The sequence below is a fragment of the Pseudorca crassidens genome, chromosome 11, assembly GCF_039906515.1.
Source record: "Pseudorca crassidens isolate mPseCra1 chromosome 11, mPseCra1.hap1, whole genome shotgun sequence".
Classification (NCBI taxonomy): Eukaryota; Metazoa; Chordata; class Mammalia; order Artiodactyla; family Delphinidae; genus Pseudorca; species Pseudorca crassidens.
The window spans coordinates 19,999,179-20,016,705 of NC_090306.1; the positions used below are offsets into that span (position 1 = coordinate 19,999,179).

Here is a 17,527-nt window from a genome sequence, read left to right on the forward strand (position 1 = left end):
CTGTGCTCTCACTTCCAAGGGCCCGGGTTCAATCCCTGGTCGGGGAACTGAAATCCCACAACTTGCGTGGTGTGGCCAAAAAAAAAAAAAAAAAGAAACAAAAACAAAAGAAAAATTTCAGCTCTTTGGTGATGATGAAATGACCAAAAATCCAATTATGGGGGAAAAAAAAGGAGAACTCAAGGTGATTTATATAGACAAGCTCTACGTAACAGTACTGGGAAAACTGAGAATATTATTATTTATCCTTAAAATATTTGTCTGAGATTCCAGTTAAACGTGGTGTAATACAAGCCCATTTCTCCACAATCATTCCAGAAACTCACTGAAACAACAGTAATTTTTAAAGTGTAATCCACAGGAGAAAGAGAATAGGAGACAATAGTACCGAGTGACGTCAGCCATTCTGGAAGGCAGAAAGCGGAAAGTGAGAAATCACCAACTCTGTAGCCTAGAAGGAACTGAAACCACATTGCAAAGGCGACACTGAAGAAAATCTGATTTCCTTCACAGAAGCTCAGAAAGACTCAGAAGAGGGGCACCAGGGATTTTAGAGCTGAAGTAGGGAGTTTTGATAAAAATCTGCATAACCATTACTGAATGGCATTAGCTTGGGATGAGTACAATCAGTAAGAGTTTTATTTTTCTCTCACCACCACCCTCAACCCCACTTTTTAAAACCTAGCTCCCATGTGGAGACGACCAGGCCGATCCTGTTGTGTTCCCAGTCACTTTTAAGTATGAGTCCAATCTCGTTTTCAAGCATTTAAAAGACCCAGTATGAACTGAAATGAAACTTCCACATCACATTGACGGCTGTTTCTCCCTGATCAACCCTCACCCCAAACCCAGCATGGAATGTGGCCTCCTATTTTTTCACCACTCTCCTTGTTCCATCTTCTCTCTACTCCGCAGCTGCAATTTCTGGATCCCCCAGGGTCATGTGCACCAGCAACAAGAGGAAACGGGAACAGACTTGTCTAGGACCATTGTATTCTGGCGTTGCCCTCCCACCCCGTCCCATGGCAAATGGTCAAATGCTGGCTTTTAATAGCATCATAGGGCATCTGTGGATGCTTCACACACCTGTCTTCTCTTACCGCCCCACCAAAGGAGACCTCTGCCCTGCAGTTCCTCTCCGCAGTAGTGCACACCCTGCCTCACCTCCGATGGGGCCCCTTCAGCTCTGACGCTGGCATTATACCCCCTAAGCAGCCTCTGACAGCTGGCCTCTCCTTGCCCCAGAAAGCATCCTTCTTGGACAGGATCCTTTCTGGCTGATTCTGATATGGCTCCTTTCCTAAGAATCCTCATAGCTCATGGCATCTTTGCCACACAAAACTCTGGAATTGTAAACTGCATCCTCTGAAGACCTCTCTCTTGACTCTTTCATCACAGGCAGCACCAGCCAGCCCTGACTGACCCAGGGGAGAGTCAGACACTGGTATATACCCCACCCCCCAAATGCCAGGGAACACAAATAAAGTACGCTCAAGAAATCTCCAGGCTCCTCTCCAGACCCTTTCAGCAAAGGGACCCACTGATCTCCTCACAAAGTTTTTGGTGAGGATCCTGTAGGAGAGATGGGAGTATCCCATTGGCTTGGAAATGCCAAGCACACCTTGCTTGGCCAACAATTTTTTTCCAAGTAATGCTTTTCTTCCCTGCCTGCTCAATCTCCAGCCTTCTGTTAAATATAAATTGGAGATAAGTAATGAGTTAGAAGTTTATAGAACTAATCTTGCTGTCCTTTAGGAAGTTCTTTGGATACATCAAAAATGTCTGCTTGGAATGTATAGGTACTTGTCTCTCTGTGTTCCCTACAGGATCTGCTGGGGATTGGTTCCAGGACACCCCCTCAGACACCAAAATCCGAGGATGCCCAAGTCCCTTATATAAAACCACGTAGTAGAGTCGTGGATTTGGAGGGTCGACTCTACTAGAGCCTCAGTGGAGACCATGGTCCCATTTAACATCCTGTCTTACCCATATAAGGTTCATATACACCTACCTCTGGGGTTCCACACCCACCTAGCCCAGCCAGGTTACTACGTCTTCCTAACTCCAGCAGGAAATGAGAGATTTAGTCACTGGAGGAATGAGCCACAAGAGATCCAGGCTTAAGGGAATCTAAACACTTTCCAGGGAAAATAATGAAAATCCACACACTAAATAATGAAACCACTAGTTCCCTACAGTGGTCCACAAAACATAGGCAGAAGGTCCTATGCAGATTGGATGATTCTTCCTGAAAAAACTATATAACACTCTGAGAAAAGACCTAGAATTAAGGATACTTGGGAATCCTCCAATGAAATGGCCTAGTCACTTCCCTGTGGTCATAAAACTGTGAAATGGACCAGAGAAGGCACCCAGCATGTGTACAGAGTTTCCCAGAGGCTTCTTGCTGCCTCATTCTTAAATATAAATGGGTTGGCACAGGTCACCAGATATTTGAAGAAAGCCTCCTATGTGAAAGGTAACCCCCTCTTCCCAAAAAACAGAAACAAATAAGAGGTATAGAGGAGGAACAATACAGAGAGTAGGAAGAAAATGTTTTAATTATAATTAATTTCCTCAGAAATATAAAAAAGATATTTCATCCATGAAACAAGAACATGATGTTATTATTTAAATAATTAGGGAATTTTTAATGGTCTTAGAAATATGAAGACCAAAAGTTTTTAATTCAAGGAAGAGGTTGGAAGATAACATTGATGAAATCTCCCCCCTTCCCAAATTGGACATTCGGGGAGAAATTTTTTTAGAGGATCAGTCAAGGCAGTCTAACAATAAACAAATAGGAGATTAAGAAAAAGAAAAGAAGAAAGAGGAGGGGAAGAAATTATCAAAAGATATATGACCAGAAAATTTCCTAGGATGAAAGGACTCATGTCATCGTAAAGTTTCCAAACACAAGCAATAAAAAGAGATCCTGAATACTTCTGGAAAGAACAAAAATAGGTTGCATGAAAAAAGGATCTGAAATAAGAGCGCCCTTTGACTTCTCATTAATGACACAGGAAACTAGAAAATAATATAGTAATTCCTTTAAAATTTGGATGCAAAATCATTTCTAACTCAGAAAGGTGTTCATAATCAAGTATCAACCTAGTGTGATAAAACAAAAGCATTTTCAGGCATGCAAGGAATCAAAACACTTACCTCTTATATACTCTTTAATTAGAAACTACTGAAGGATATGCTTCACACAAATGAGGAAGTAAACTAAGAAAGAGGAAGCCATGAGATTCAGAAATCTGGGGGCCTAACACAGAGGATACAGGATGCCAAGGAGAAGTCTTAGAAAGACAGCTGTGCAGCTGTCCTGAAGAGAAACCAGGACAGATTGGAACAAGAACAAGAAGGGTGGCAGAAAAAAAATAGTCCAGGAAAAATAAAAAAGGACTGACAGATAAATGGATACACTTGATCTATGCAAAATTATAGAGGCTATTTGAGAGTTGGGAATAATTCGTAATAAATATGTAGTAAAGTGAGCAAATGGAAGAAAAGAATGCAATAATTAACTACAGGAAAAACAAAAGGTTGTGTAAGGAAAAAAATGTAACCATAATATACTATCTGACTCACCAGTGACTTTTTAAAATGTAATTCCATCTGTTGCTCAAATGATCCACTGCACTTTGAATAAAATCCACACTCCTTACCATGGCTTAAAGGAGTATTCATGATGTGGCCCTATCTTGAAATTTTCTCCTCTCTCACTAAACTCCAGGAAGTTTAGTAAGCTAACTCTTTTGCTCACTACCTCCAGATCACCCCATGGTTTTTCATGGTACTCAGATCTTAGCACAAAACTCACCTTCTCTGTGAGGCTTTCCCTGACCAGCCAGTATAAATTAGTATTGGCTTCCCCTCAGCTCTATCACTATGACATCACTTCATTTTATTTCCTTGCTACTGCATCACTAATTGACATATTTTATTTGTTAGCATATGAGAGTAAATTAGAATAACTTTAGTTAATATTTACGTAGTACTTATTTCAAACCTCTGATAGAAGGGCTCTACATGTGTTATTTTATTCAATCCTCACAGCATCCTGTGGGGTAGGGACTATTATTACCACCATTTTATAGATAAGAAAACACACCAGCAGTCTGGTCCCAGATTTTGCCCACAACCGTCATGTTATGTGGCCTTTCCCTATGAGTGCCATGAGAGTGTTGACTCTGCCTAGTATTCATTCTCATAGTCTCAAGACCTCGAGCAGTGCCGGATGCTTACACAGTAAGTACTCTTCAAATATTTGTTCAGTGAGTGCATCATAGTAATCTGAAGTCATCATCTTGAGGGAAATGAGAGGAAGGGTGTGGATGTTCTTCCTTCTTTGCTATTAGTTATATCACCACATCTCAGTTTTGTTTACCTTTGGGCACCAGCTGCTCTGGTTCTTCTAGTTTTTGGATCTCTTAATCAAGAGATTTCTATCTTCCTTACAGGCTTTGGGTCCTTTGGTGGCTCCATCACATTACTATTATCTCTCCTTTTCTCTCTAATCCTGTAAACACTGTATTAACTTGTCTGCTACCCAAGGACTGAAGGACAAGATGGCTCCGCCCTCTGGTCTGTGCCCAGGGTGAGATGGATGTGATGGTGACTGTCTCTTGGACCAAGTGGATCCAGTGAGTTGCCTAAAGGGCATCTGGAAGACTCATTGATGGAGTGGTGGAGGAAGAGCAGGAAGCTAGAGACCGCTCCTCACTGGACCTTTAGTCCAGGGAGAAATCCAGAGTGCATTTCTGGAGAAAAAGATGATCTGGTCCCAAGGGACACTAAGACAAAACATTCCAGAGAGGGTTTAGACAGCCAGAGAGCTCAGGTGGCCAGGAAAGGGAGCTCTGTAAGAGTGCAACATGTGTTTCCATTTACAGGCCCCAAAGACCCTAAACAAAGTCCCAATAAAACCAACTCATTCCTCTACCTTTTCCACACCACCACCACCCCACTAGTCCAAGCACCATCACCTCTTCTTTGCATGTCCACAGTCTCCTAACTCAGCCTCAACCAGAGCGTGCTTTCCTAATGGTGAATCTCCTCACGTGAGCGTCTTTCATAATCCGAAGAGTCTGAGAATTTCCCAACCCATCAAGACCTGGTTCCTTCAGGCTTAACAGTTCTCCCCTCAACATACCTCTTTCCTTTTGCATTTTACTATAATCAGAAAGAAGAAACCAGGCTGCAACTTCAAGACTTTGCTTGGAAATCTCAGCTAAATATCTCAGTTCATCACTTACAAATTCTGCTTTTCACATAACTGTAATACACAAACCCACTAAGCTTTCTTCTACTATATAATAAGGATCCCCTTTCCTCTGGTTTCCATAAATATATCCTCCGGTACTTTCAGAGCCCTCATCAGCGGTGCTTTTAACATCCATATTTCTAACAATCGGTTCAAGACAATGTAGGCTTTTCCTTTTGTACTCCTCAAATTTCTTCCATCCTCTGCCCAATGCCCAATTCAAAGCCACTTTCGCATTTTCAGGTATTTGTTACAGTAGCACCCCATTTCTAGGTGCCAAAATCTATATTCATTTTCTATGGCTGCTGTAACCAATCGCCATACATTTTGTGATATTATCTTGCGGTTTTGGAGGTCAGAAGTCCCAAGGTGTCAGCAGAGCTACATTCCTTCTGGAGGCTGTAGGGTGAGAATCTGTTTCCTTGCCTTTTCCAGCTTGTAGAAGCCACCTGCGTTCCCTGGCTTATGGTCCCTTCTCCATCTTCAAAGCAAGCAGCGTAGCATCTTCAAATCTTACTCCCTCTCTCTTTCCCCCCAACCTCTGCTTCCATTGTCACATCTCCTTCTCTTCCTGTGACCCTCCTGCCTTCCTTGTGTAGACCCCTGTGATTACACTGGCCCCAACCAGAAAATCAAGGATAATCTCCCCATCTCAAGAGCTATAACTTAGTCATACCTGCGAAATCTCCTTTACCATAAAAGCTTCAGAGGATTGAGCCATAGACGTAACTGGGGGTTCACTACTCAGCTTACCACACTCACCAACCACTTATGCTAAGCCACGTATTGGATTACATGCATTTACACAGTGGAAAAAAACTGGATATGCTCCTTGCCCTCAAGAAATGTATGATCTAGTGGGAGAGTCAGATATCAATCCCCAAACCGTACAGATAATCACACCAGTAAATAACTGTAAATTGTAATTAGTGCTCTAAAGGACTGGGAATCACTGGGGGGTTGTGAGGTTATCTCTGAGGTAGCGACATTCAGTCTGAGGCTGGCAGGGTGATAAGAAGCCAGCTGGAGACTTCCCTGGTGGTCCAGTGGGTAAGACTCCGCACTCCCAGTGCAGGGTGCCCGGGTTCGATCCCTGGTCAGGGAATTAGATTGTGCACGCATGCCGTGCACAATCTAATTCCCTGACCAGGGATCCCCATTTGCTCATTTTGTGAGCAAAATGTGATTTGGTGAATTTAACTGACTGCAAGGTTGCCAGTGGTGTGAGTTCTAATAGTTCATTCCTCAAGGATGTTGGGTACTCAGGCCTCTGTATTTACCAGTGGTCTGGAAGGGAGGCCAGGCACGCTTTTCCTCATGGTCTTTTTTTTATTTTTTATATTTTTTTTGCGGTACGCGGGCCCCTCACTGCCGTGGCCTCCCCCGTTGCGGAGCACAGGCTCCGGACGCGCAGGCTCAGCGGCCACGGCTCACGGGCCCAGCTGCTCCGCGGCCTGTGGGATCTTCCCGGACCGGGGCACGAACCCGTGTCCCCTGCATCGTCAGGTGGACTCTCAACCACTGCGCCACCAGGGAAGCCCTCCTCATGGTCTTTTACGGTAAAGGAATGAGTGATTGAATCTAGGTCCAGAAGTCTGGGGGTGGGTGAAAGTGGACCACGTATGTGCCTAAAACACTCTTACTTCCTTGTTCACCTGACCTTCTCTCATGCTTCTGCTCAAACATCACCTCCACTGATTTCAAGCCTTCCCTGATTTCTCTGACTAATCTTTTCCATGTACCACAGTACTTTGTGCAGACTGCTGCTGTAACCCGCATTATACTTTATTGTGTTACTTTTTATATATCTCTTTCTGAATAGAGCAATTTCTCAAGAGTATGAATAATGCTTGAATTATTTCCATTCGCCTATTACCTGGTATAAAGCCTGGTAGTCTTAGTAAGAGCTACGTGTTTAATTAAATGAAACTCAAGTCAATCATTGTTTGCTAGTCATCATTATAAATGTCAGGTTTCAAGAAGAGTTTGTATACTTTTTTTTTTTTTGGCTTGTAAACAACAGAAGTTTATTTCTTATAGACCTGGAGGCTGGGTAGTTCAAGACCAAGGCAGATTTGGTGTATGGTGAGGGCCCACTTCCTGGCTCATAGAAGGCCATCTTCTCTCCTGTGTATTCTTAATATAATAGTTACTGTAAAGTTTGTTGTACATATTATGTTTACCTGATTTCTCAATAGATAATTTAAAAAAAAATTTAATTTTACATTGGAGTATAGTTGATTTACAATGTTGTTAGTTTCAGGTGTACAGCAAAGGATAATTTTTAGTTAGTTATAATTAAATATAATAGTTTGGAGATTTTGTCAAGAAATATATCCTTGGTCTTAACTGATTGTGCTGAATTAACCAGAATTTCAGATTTCCTTGATAATAGCTCTAGAGTCAAATTAATTCCACTCCAAGGGATTTCCATTGTTTTGTTTTAATTTCAATTTTGAATGCAATAAACTCACATGGTCAAAAAGCAAATGTACAAACGTATACAGTGAAAAGGCTCATGGAGATTTTCCTTTAATCTGTGTATAGAGAGCTCACTCATTCTTTCCTCCATTAGTTGTTTTTTTCCTTTAACCTCATTCTTTTTTTTTTTTTGACTGCATTGGGTCTTCATTGCAGTGCGCGGGCTTCTCATTGTGGTGGCTTCTCTTGTTGCCGAGCACGGGTTCTACGTGCGTGGGCTTCAGTAGTTGCGGCATATGGGCTCAGCAGTTATGGCTCACGGGCTCTAGAGCACGGGCTCAGTAGTTGTGGTGCAGGGGCTTAGTTGCTCTGTGACACGTGGGATCTTCCTGGACCAGGGCTTGAACCTGTGTCTCCTACATTGGCAGGCGGATTCTTAACCACTGTGCCACCAGGAAAGCCCCAAAAGACAACATTAGGATGCTGGGAATGAGGGGTCATTTGCAACCACATTATCTTAACTACATAGTCTGAGATAGATTTAATAGCTCAACATCATTGTTAATACTTAGTTTAATTAAAAGTGCCTTGTATTTACGTGTACATGTGTGAAATGACATACAAATGAGAGTATTGACTGCAGCATTGTTTGTAATAAGAAAAGATTGGAAGTCACCTACATATTCATCAGGTGTAAAAGAGAATGAGGTCCGGGCTTCCCTGGCACAGTGATTAAGAATCCGCCTGCCTATACAGGGGACACGGGTTCAAGCCTTGGTCTGGGAAGATCCCACATGCCGCAGAGCAACTAACCCTGTGGCCACAACTACTGAGCCTGCACTCTAGAGCCCTCGAGCCACAAGTACTGAGCCCACGCACCGCAACTACTGAAGCCCACGTGCCTGGAGCCCATGCTCCGCAACAAGACAAGCCACCGCAATAAGAAGCCCGCGCACTGCAACAAAGAGTAGTCCCCCCCTCACCACAGCTAGAGAAAGTCCGCGCACAGCAACAAAGACCCAACGCAGCCAAAAAAAAAAAAAAGTTGTCTTTTAACATCAAATGGTAGACTGATGGACTACTGTGAATAAATGTTCTAAGAACATTGGTCAAGAGGAGGAAAGGTGCCGGTAGACCAGCAGACACAGTGTTAATGTAAGAGGCATGCATGAAATAATTAAAGGAGCACAAGACTTATTGACATTCTCTATCTACATATTCACTGAACTACTGACATTACTAATTAGAGCAAATAGAATACAGAACTAAAAGGAAAGGAAAATAATTATCAGGAAACTTTTAAATAGTGAATATAGTAAATGGCAAAATTGTCCACAGGAGATTTGAGAAGTCTTGGTTCTTTAGGTTTTTAAGTGGAATAGAATTGAAAGCTAGAAAAATAAACTCAAAAGAACAATCCTTCTTTAGCAGAAGTAAACGCCTAAAATGACCTAATAGATTTTTTCTTTCAAAATTCCAATATTCAATGAACACTGCTTCTAAGTGCCTCTTTTGTTGGATTTGTCTGTTATGCACTAATTAGTTTGCTTAAAAACTGCTTTGTTTGCAAACAACAACAAAATCCCCATGTTAAACAGTATTGGAATTTGTTAACATTCCTAGACACATGACTTTGTTCTATATTCTAAGTCAGTTCCTTGGGATGTGGCAGGGACGCTTTCTCCTTACATACTGCGTAAATCTGAAGACGGTAGCGATTTAGTGGACTGGCGTTGTTGAGTTTGATCCTTATGATTTTCATGGGTCCAGTTCATATTGTTATGTAGCATCTTTTTGAATGAACTTTCCCAGAAATGTGTGCAATGAATGCTTACAATCTATGTACAGTTTCACCACCCCTAAAAAATCAATCAGGAAAAACTAGCTGTATAAATTGAATTTGGCAATAAGCATTAAAACATGTAATTACTAACTGTTGTCTGGTTTTATAACCCTCTATCTTTTGGGAGTCAATTAAAACTTTGACTTCAAATAAATCCAGACGTGGAAAAAAATGTATCTGCTGTTTGAAAACAAAGAAGTATAAAACAGAATCAATTAATCTGGATCTAGGAAGTCTAGAAAGTGGTCATTGATTTACCTCAACCAATATCTGTAAGAGCCCCAATGATGGTACAAGGTTCACGGAAGAGAGGAAATGTGAGTGCAGAAATTGCAAGATATGATCAATATCTTATTTTCTGACTTGAAAAGGTAACCCTACTCTTACCTTACCATCTTCCACCCATACTCATTCTACTGTAAAACAAGTCACTTTCTCAAAAAGTGCCTGGGGGCTGAGCCACATGGTGAGTGGCATGATGGAGGGCACAAATGGGGAGGAGGTATGAGGAAGAAGCAGTTAGAAATGAATATATGGAAATGCAAAAGCTCATTTTGAGGAATAGCAAATCCTCCATAATGATTGGAGGAGCACATCCACATAGAAGAGAGGATAGATTAGAAAAAGGCCTCATGCACTAACTTCAGTTCAGTAGACAGTGGTGAAGTCATAGAGGTATTTTGAGTGGGTGAATGACATAATCAAAATAATGCTTTAGGAAAATTAAGAAAAAATAATCTTGAGACCAGTTGAGAGACTTTTGAAATAATGCAAGCAGGAAGTAATGAGAGCATAAATCAGTACACCAGCAATGGGAAAGAGAGAACATACAGAAACAGATAAAACAGAATCCGCAGGATATGGTATCTGAATGTAGGGGATAAGAGAGTAAGAAAGAAGTGAAAGATGGTTGGACTTGGGCCAGATATCCACCCTTGCTGTAATTAGCTGCGGCTGAGGCAGTGGTCATCTGGTAGCAACATAGCCATGTAGACCTATTTGGGTAGGGAAGTTACCAATGAAATGGGAAGGGTAGGCACCCCAAACTACTAAACTCTGCTAAGAAATTGTGTACTAACCCTGTTTAATAAAAACAGCCATGCATGCACTTCAAAATGAGATGAACAGATGCAACAGGAAGGCTTCCTGGAACCTCCCTTCTCTGACTAAAAGCAGAAACTTCTGAGAAAAGAGGACTGCCAAAAATCTCCTCTCCTGAAGAAGTTTTACAGCCATGAAGAAGACAGAAAGTCAGTACTGAGATGGACCTGCACAAATATTCCCCCAATAGTATCCCCCATATACTTACCTTCCCACAGTTTGCTGCCCTTGGAAACTTAAAACGTTTGCCTTTACAAATTTGTTTCTCTTTGTTAAGATGCTATATAAACCCAAGTTCTAACCACCCCTTGAATTACTCATCACTGAGTTTCTCCTGTATGTATGCAAGCTGCAAGAGCTAATAAACTCTGGTTTTCACTTGCTAATCTGTCTTTTGTCAGCCTGATTTGCATGATACCAGGAAATGAACCTAAAAGGAAAGAAGAAAATTTTTTCTCCCTCCACTACACTATGTACTTTAAGAGATAAAAAGAAGAAACTGATAACTCATGTGTTGCTAAAAGGCAAAGAAAATAATTGCTTGCCTTTTGGACTAAAGGCAGGTATTTTCAATATTCAAAGGGCAGTGTGGCTCTCTTGCTTATATATTTACATATCTCAGCTGATTTCAGGTGCAAGAGCCAGTAGCACTCCACTGTTCTAAATAACTAGATCATTTCAGTATTTTCCACTAGTCTTTCATGCTGTATGGACTGCATTGCCTTGGTTTTAACAATAAATAATTTAGATGTAAAATTTTGTGCCTATGTGTAATTGTGCATTTTGCTGAGGTGATTATCCATTCTTCTAAGATTTGCAAAGTGACATCAGACCCAAAAAGAGCTAGAACCACCGGTGAGGGAGACAGCACACTGGACTAGGAATCAAATATATCTAGTTTCTCGTAATGTTGGGCAGTTTGTGATCTTAAACAATTTAAGTGAGTTTTCTGATCTTCATTTTCCTTGCCTGTAAAATGGGAGTTAATAATAGTCGCCATGCTTTCCTCATATGACTGTTTTTTGTTTGTTTTTTTTTTTGCGGTACGCGGGCCTCTCACTGTTGCGGCCTCTCCGGCTGCGGAGCACAGGCTCCGGACGCGCAGGCTCAGCGGCCGTGGCTCACGGGCCCAGCCGCTCCATGGCACGTGGGATCTTCCTGGACCGGGGCACGAACCCGCGCCCCCTGCATCAGCAGGCAGACTCTCAACCACTGCGCCACCAGGGAAGCCTCATATGACTGTTTTGAGGTTACAATTCAATGTTACGTAACTTATATAGCATTTAAAAATATAAAGCGTCTCACTTTTGTTAAGCAAAGAAGTCCTTCCCAAAACCTGGATGTGTTTCTACTATGAACACCAACACTAACCTTGCAAGTACAAACCATTCACTAACCCTGAAAACCATGGAATCCCTGAGCAATGCATTATTATGCTTCCCCAAGTGACCTTACAGCTCCATTTTAACTCTACCTTTTATCTTCAAAGTTCAAAGAAACATTTACTGTGATTTCAGATTCCTGCGCTAATATCTAGTACTAAAATCAAAACAATATAACTTTGAATCTGAATCAGGTAAAATGAAATGAAATGTACTAGGCAAAATTGCCCTTTAATAGAGATGGAATGTTAACAACTGCTGAGTGATCATCGTGTGCAAATCCACCCTTGGCCTTATGCCGGAAATCCATTGAGGTCTTTGCTGGTCACGTAAGAGACATTTGTAGCTTGTTTGGTTTAGAACATCCCAACAGGTGCCCCTTCTGTCTAGATTTATAAGGAGTCAAGCAGAATTTGAACTCTAATTATGTCCTAGGATTCTTAACCATCTCCAGTCAAAATAGCAAAAACATTTCTCAGACTAGGGGATACACTGTACATGCAATTGATCAAATATTCAGATCTACATATCAAAATTTAAAAAACTAATGAATTGGTTCTTTTGAGATGAAATATAAGACTATTAATGGAACTAGGTGAATTTTTCAATCACAAAGAATCACATGTTTTTCAGTATGACTTTTCCTGATTATTGCTTGTTGTAATGTAATTCCCTCTATTTTTTTTTTTTCAACTTGTCTTCCTTTTTCTTCTCTTCTTGATCTTTTCCCTAAATTTCTGGAGCATGATTATCTCTTTTTTTAAGATTTTCTTTCTCCCATTAATCACTGAACATGAGAGAAATATTTTGCAAAATGGCTTTTCCCACAAAAGGGGCATGGCCTATATGACAATAGGAAAATATTTATATGCTATACTGTATTAAGAAGGTGATCCAGTTTCTAAGTTATTTTAAGGATGTAAGAGTCAATTTCTAGGGTACTATTATTCATCTTGTAGATTTGAGAAGACTGATTGGAAACACAGGCGCAGCTGACACATCATGAACCCTTGTGTGACAGAAAAGACTGATTCTGCGGTGGCTTCATCTTTACAACCGACATTGCGAATCATAGACTAGATCTTATGATTAAAATGTGTACAAATATTTACAGTTACGTTTAGGAATCAGAGCATCCCAAATGCTTCATCTGGAAACATTTTAAACATTTGAGTTGCACCCAAGTTTGACGTACATGGATTCCAATTTCAGTAGCCTTAGTTGAATGGCCACTGACATGTATTACCAAATGGGCTACAAAGACTCAGTAAAGCCCATCAGTAGGAATGTTTACCATATGTCACTTTAAGTGTTTAGAGCATTTGGACAGCTGTTAAGGGGATAAAGTTACAACACAAAGGCTGCCCACGTTTACAACTCTAAAGTGAGCCGACCAGCCATGGTATCCTCCTGTGCTCAGAAAGAATGATGTACCATACAGGAAGTGGAGGCTGCCTGGGATAATGATGTCTATCATGGGAGGTACCAGATTCTCACTCTAATGGGGTAACTAAATCCCCTGGGGCATAATAAGGCTGAACATTCCACTGGGTTTCCGTAGTGTGGCATCTGTTAGTTAGAGGAATTACAGTTGCCAAGCCTAAAATAAGACAGAGAAAACTCTTCATTTTCATCTTTCTAAACCCATTGAGGAGAGGCCATTCAGAGAAGCAAACAACCAGAAACCCCCAAAGATATAACTAACCCGAACTCTCACAGTGCCCACAGTTTAGAAACAACTCTTCATTTATGCACAGAAAAAGTTTACTCATAAGCCTAGACCTCTCAGGTTATACTATCCAGCTGTGCACTTCTTTAAAAAATTACAGAACCTTCAATTTAATAGAGTCAGGAGCCCAGAAGAGGGAATTCTCCGGGCCCGCAATGACAGCAGAGCCCAACGAGAAGAAGAAAGACTCCAGCAGCAACCCGGTCAGTGAAAAGCCATGGACTCTGTTTACTAGAGCCGTTCCAATGTCCTCCCCTCTATAAAGACTTCTTTCCTTGCTGTGCAGAGACTTGCTGGTGGCTGGCCTTGGTCGCGAACCCCGAATTGCAATTCTCCGCTGATACCGAGCAAACCCATCTTTGCTGGAGAAATATTTGCCGCAGTCTATCTGTTTTAGGTCAACCCTTCCCTGGTCTATCTCTTAATATTAGAAATAATGAACTGAAGGGGAGCAGAATAGATCACCCCTAAAATATGCCTCTTTGGCAGAACGATTATTTTGAACTGATTGTCTCTGAAAGGCTGCAGACACAAAAGAATATTTGAAAACAGAGTAGAAGTTGCATTTACAAGGGAAATCCCCATTTGTAAGGGTGTCTCCCTCTCTGTACCAAGAAGATACCGACTTAAATCTGTAATTTTCTGTGCATTGTCTGATAACCTCCCATAACTGGTTTGCTCCACTGCTCCAGCATCTTTCTTTTGTCTTTAGCTGAAGATGATATTTAAGGCGATAGCTTGGGCCATTGCAGGGAGTGACTCAGTTTTCCTGGGTATCTTTCATGTATACATGTTATTGTGACTCAGTTTTCCTGGGTATCTTTCATGTATACATGTTATTAAACTTCTGGGGTTGTTTTCCTGTTAAGCTGTGTTTAATTACAGGGATCTCTTAGCCAAGAATCTAGAAGGGTAGAGGGAAAATTATTTTTCCTCCCCTACAGAACTAAAAGTCCTGACCTGATGTAAGGGATAACATCTAAAATTATGAAAATAATTGGGAGATACACAACTACTGAAGGAAACCATAACTTGATTTTAATTCTTAGCATAAACCTCTGTAATAATCAGAGGACTGTTCTCAACTTTTTTTCACAAGATTTTAAGCCCATTTCAAATGATTAGACCTTCTCAGTTTCAATGAGCTAACAGGCAAGATCAATTCTTTCATACAAATGGAAAATTTTCTTAACTCATCTTCCTTTCTCTCTGTAGTTCTAAAATTAAATGAAGTTATTTATTATGGAAGCTCACTAAATGAAATATTGGCCAAAATTAAACTCTCATTTTTTGTTCTCCCTTTTTCTTTTTTTTCTTTCTCACCATTGCAGGTTCTACCAATGCCCTTTTGTTAGGCCTGCTTAACTAGCTATGCATCTCTGAGCCTGGCCTGAGGGGCCACATCCTGTGTCTGGAATGTGAATCCCCTCTCCCTGCTCCACGTCCTGTTGGGTCCCCTGCGCGCGCGCGCACACACACACAAACAGCCCTCTCCCTTCATTTAACCATGCATCCCTGCCAATGACTTCTTATCTCTGTCCTTTCAGATATGTGTCTCTTAATTCAGTAAGTTATAGTATGTAATTACCATTTTTATACACAACCTATTCAATGTATACGCTATTTTACTCACTCGGTTGCCCATTCTGTAAGTGTCCATCTTAAAATAATAGCTCCCAGACAAGATCATGTCTGGAAAATTTGCTGAGGACAGAGCCTATCATGGTGTCTTGTGCAAATAACTTTTTTTTTTTTAAAATGACCTAAGTATGAGCAATACTTAGGTAAAAGATTAGTAGAAAGGTTTTTTGAAATAATAAAAACACACTTAAAGGAACCTTAAGTACTCCTTAGATCATGCCTAAAAGACATAAGCATTTCTTTCTTAATCTTAGTAAGATATCAGAAAACAGAAATGAGACTACTTGAAGATATCTTCAGTTCCTGTGTTATAAAAAGTACATCGTAAAAGGGAAGGGGGTTTCGGACTCATGTTAAAGCACCCATGAACTTACAGATAATCAGCTACATACAGATAATCAACCACAGTTCCACATGGTACAGGGGAAAGTTGGAAAAGCAAGACTGTTTATTCTCATAATTTTCTCCTTTTACTCACTAATTCAATACTCAATCAAAGTGTATTTTTCAGCTGAAAGTAGACGGCATGAGCAAGTCAGAAATAGAATGTCTTAACTCTAGAAGAGGAAGGCTGCTGAATTTTTCACCGCGGCGCATTTGCATATCTCTTCTTAATACAGAACTACGTTTCCACTCATTTCCTGCCTAATCATAGTGGAAATTTTTGTTTGGTGAAAAGGCACCATTGACGTATTATTTCTCGTAAGTGAAACTGTAGACTGGAATGGGTTGTGGATAAGCCCAGTTGAAAACCATACTTATCTCCCTCCTTGGAAACTCTGAAACTCAGCTTTTTTTTCTCCTCAAAGTTCAGACTGCATATAGGAATCTCCTACTTCCAAGATGTTAGAAGGCAGGACTACTTGCCCATCCTTCACTTTCCTTTAAAAAAGCTGCCCTTCAGTTTTTCATATCATTGCAGTTTTCCAGCATGTAGGACCAGGAAAACAGAACCCTTAAATCTGTTCATTTCTACACATAAACCTTCCCAAGGAATAGGCAGCTGGGCTAATTATCCTTTATTAGCATAAGAATAAAAGACCCTAGGGTGTTCTTGAATAAAAGGATGCCCTTAGGCTTCTTTGATTTGTAACTCTTAGAAGCTTGACTATTCACAAGAAACAAAGTAAGACAAGCCTTCTGTTTTAATAGCGGCGAGACAGCCCCCCTTACCTAGTTCTGCACCTCCCTCTTTTATAACGTAACACCGAGCAGAAAACCCGTTTACAGCCAGTGACATCCCCCAGACCTCTCCTCCGAAATTCCCCACCTCCTGTGCATCTTAGAAAATTGAGAAGAGCTTCCTCTTCCTTTCCGCGCTTCAAAACAGGCAGGGGAAGGAGCTGCGAGCAGCCTTTTATCTCGGTTCACGAATGCAGTTGTGAAAGAGCTTGAGGCGGGCGGTACATCCTGTGAGCGGGGGTTAAGCAGAAGTCTGAAGAGAAGAAGAATGTAAGGTCCTGTCCGACGATGACTGATAAGGGAAAAATTGCAAATGTTTGCGTGGCAAGAAACCGTGTGGTCCTTCCTCCGTCCCCTTTCTGCCAACTGTGCGTTTGAGGAATCGCAGGCTCAATCCACACACACATTTTTGTAAAAGTACAGTCAGAATCATAAGCAGTTACCTTCATTGTTCGGTCGGCCGTGAGAGCAGCTCGAGGAGAGCGGAGGCAAAGGCGCTGCGTCCCAGGCGTTCCGGGCGGCGCGAGTCTGGGGAAGTGGCTGGAGTGGCGGCGGGCACACGTGGCGGGCGCCTCGCAGACTGACCCTGGCAGCGGCTATCGCTGGCCCTCCTGCAGATTGCATCAGCAGGAAGAGTCTTGAGGCTGTGTTTCCCCCAGACGGGCCCCAGTGGGTAGAGCCTCTTGCGCACGAAAATTCTGACCCGGCGCCCAGTCCAGACCCTTACCCACCGCTCACTCCTGGGGGTGGAGGATGCCAGCTTTTCAAACGCGTAACCCCTGAATTAGTGCCTGGGTGTGCGTATATCATTGATGTGGGGATGTCAAAGAAAAGGAGAAAAACAGGTCACAGATCATGATTGTCATTCCCTCCTTAGCTGGCTGCCTGCCCGCCTCACTTTCCACTCCCCAGAGTAACTTTCCTGCATGCCCCCATCAACACAAATGTGTGTGTGGATG

At 41.6% G+C, this 17,527-nt stretch overlaps 1 protein-coding gene across 3 annotated transcripts in view; it reads right to left on the reverse strand.

Moving 5' to 3' along the window:
* Nucleotides 1-17,168, reverse strand: part of BCAT1 (branched chain amino acid transaminase 1) — a 214,205-nt gene extending 197,037 nt beyond the window's left edge. The window contains exons 1-2 of one of the 3 annotated variants that reach the window (XM_067695922.1): nt 17,012-17,158; nt 16,657-16,860 (exon numbers count right to left, since the gene is read on the reverse strand). Coding sequence is in view for 2 of the 3 variants with exons in the window: in XM_067695920.1 (XP_067552021.1) it covers nt 17,012-17,017 (6 nt within the window). In the remaining variant the exon portion in view is untranslated. Of the gene's footprint in view, nt 1-16,656; nt 16,861-17,011 lie in introns of all 3 variants that reach the window. The other 2 variants (XM_067695920.1, XM_067695924.1) reach the window with 2 other exon arrangements.
* Between the last annotated feature and the right edge of the window lie 359 nt (nt 17,169-17,527).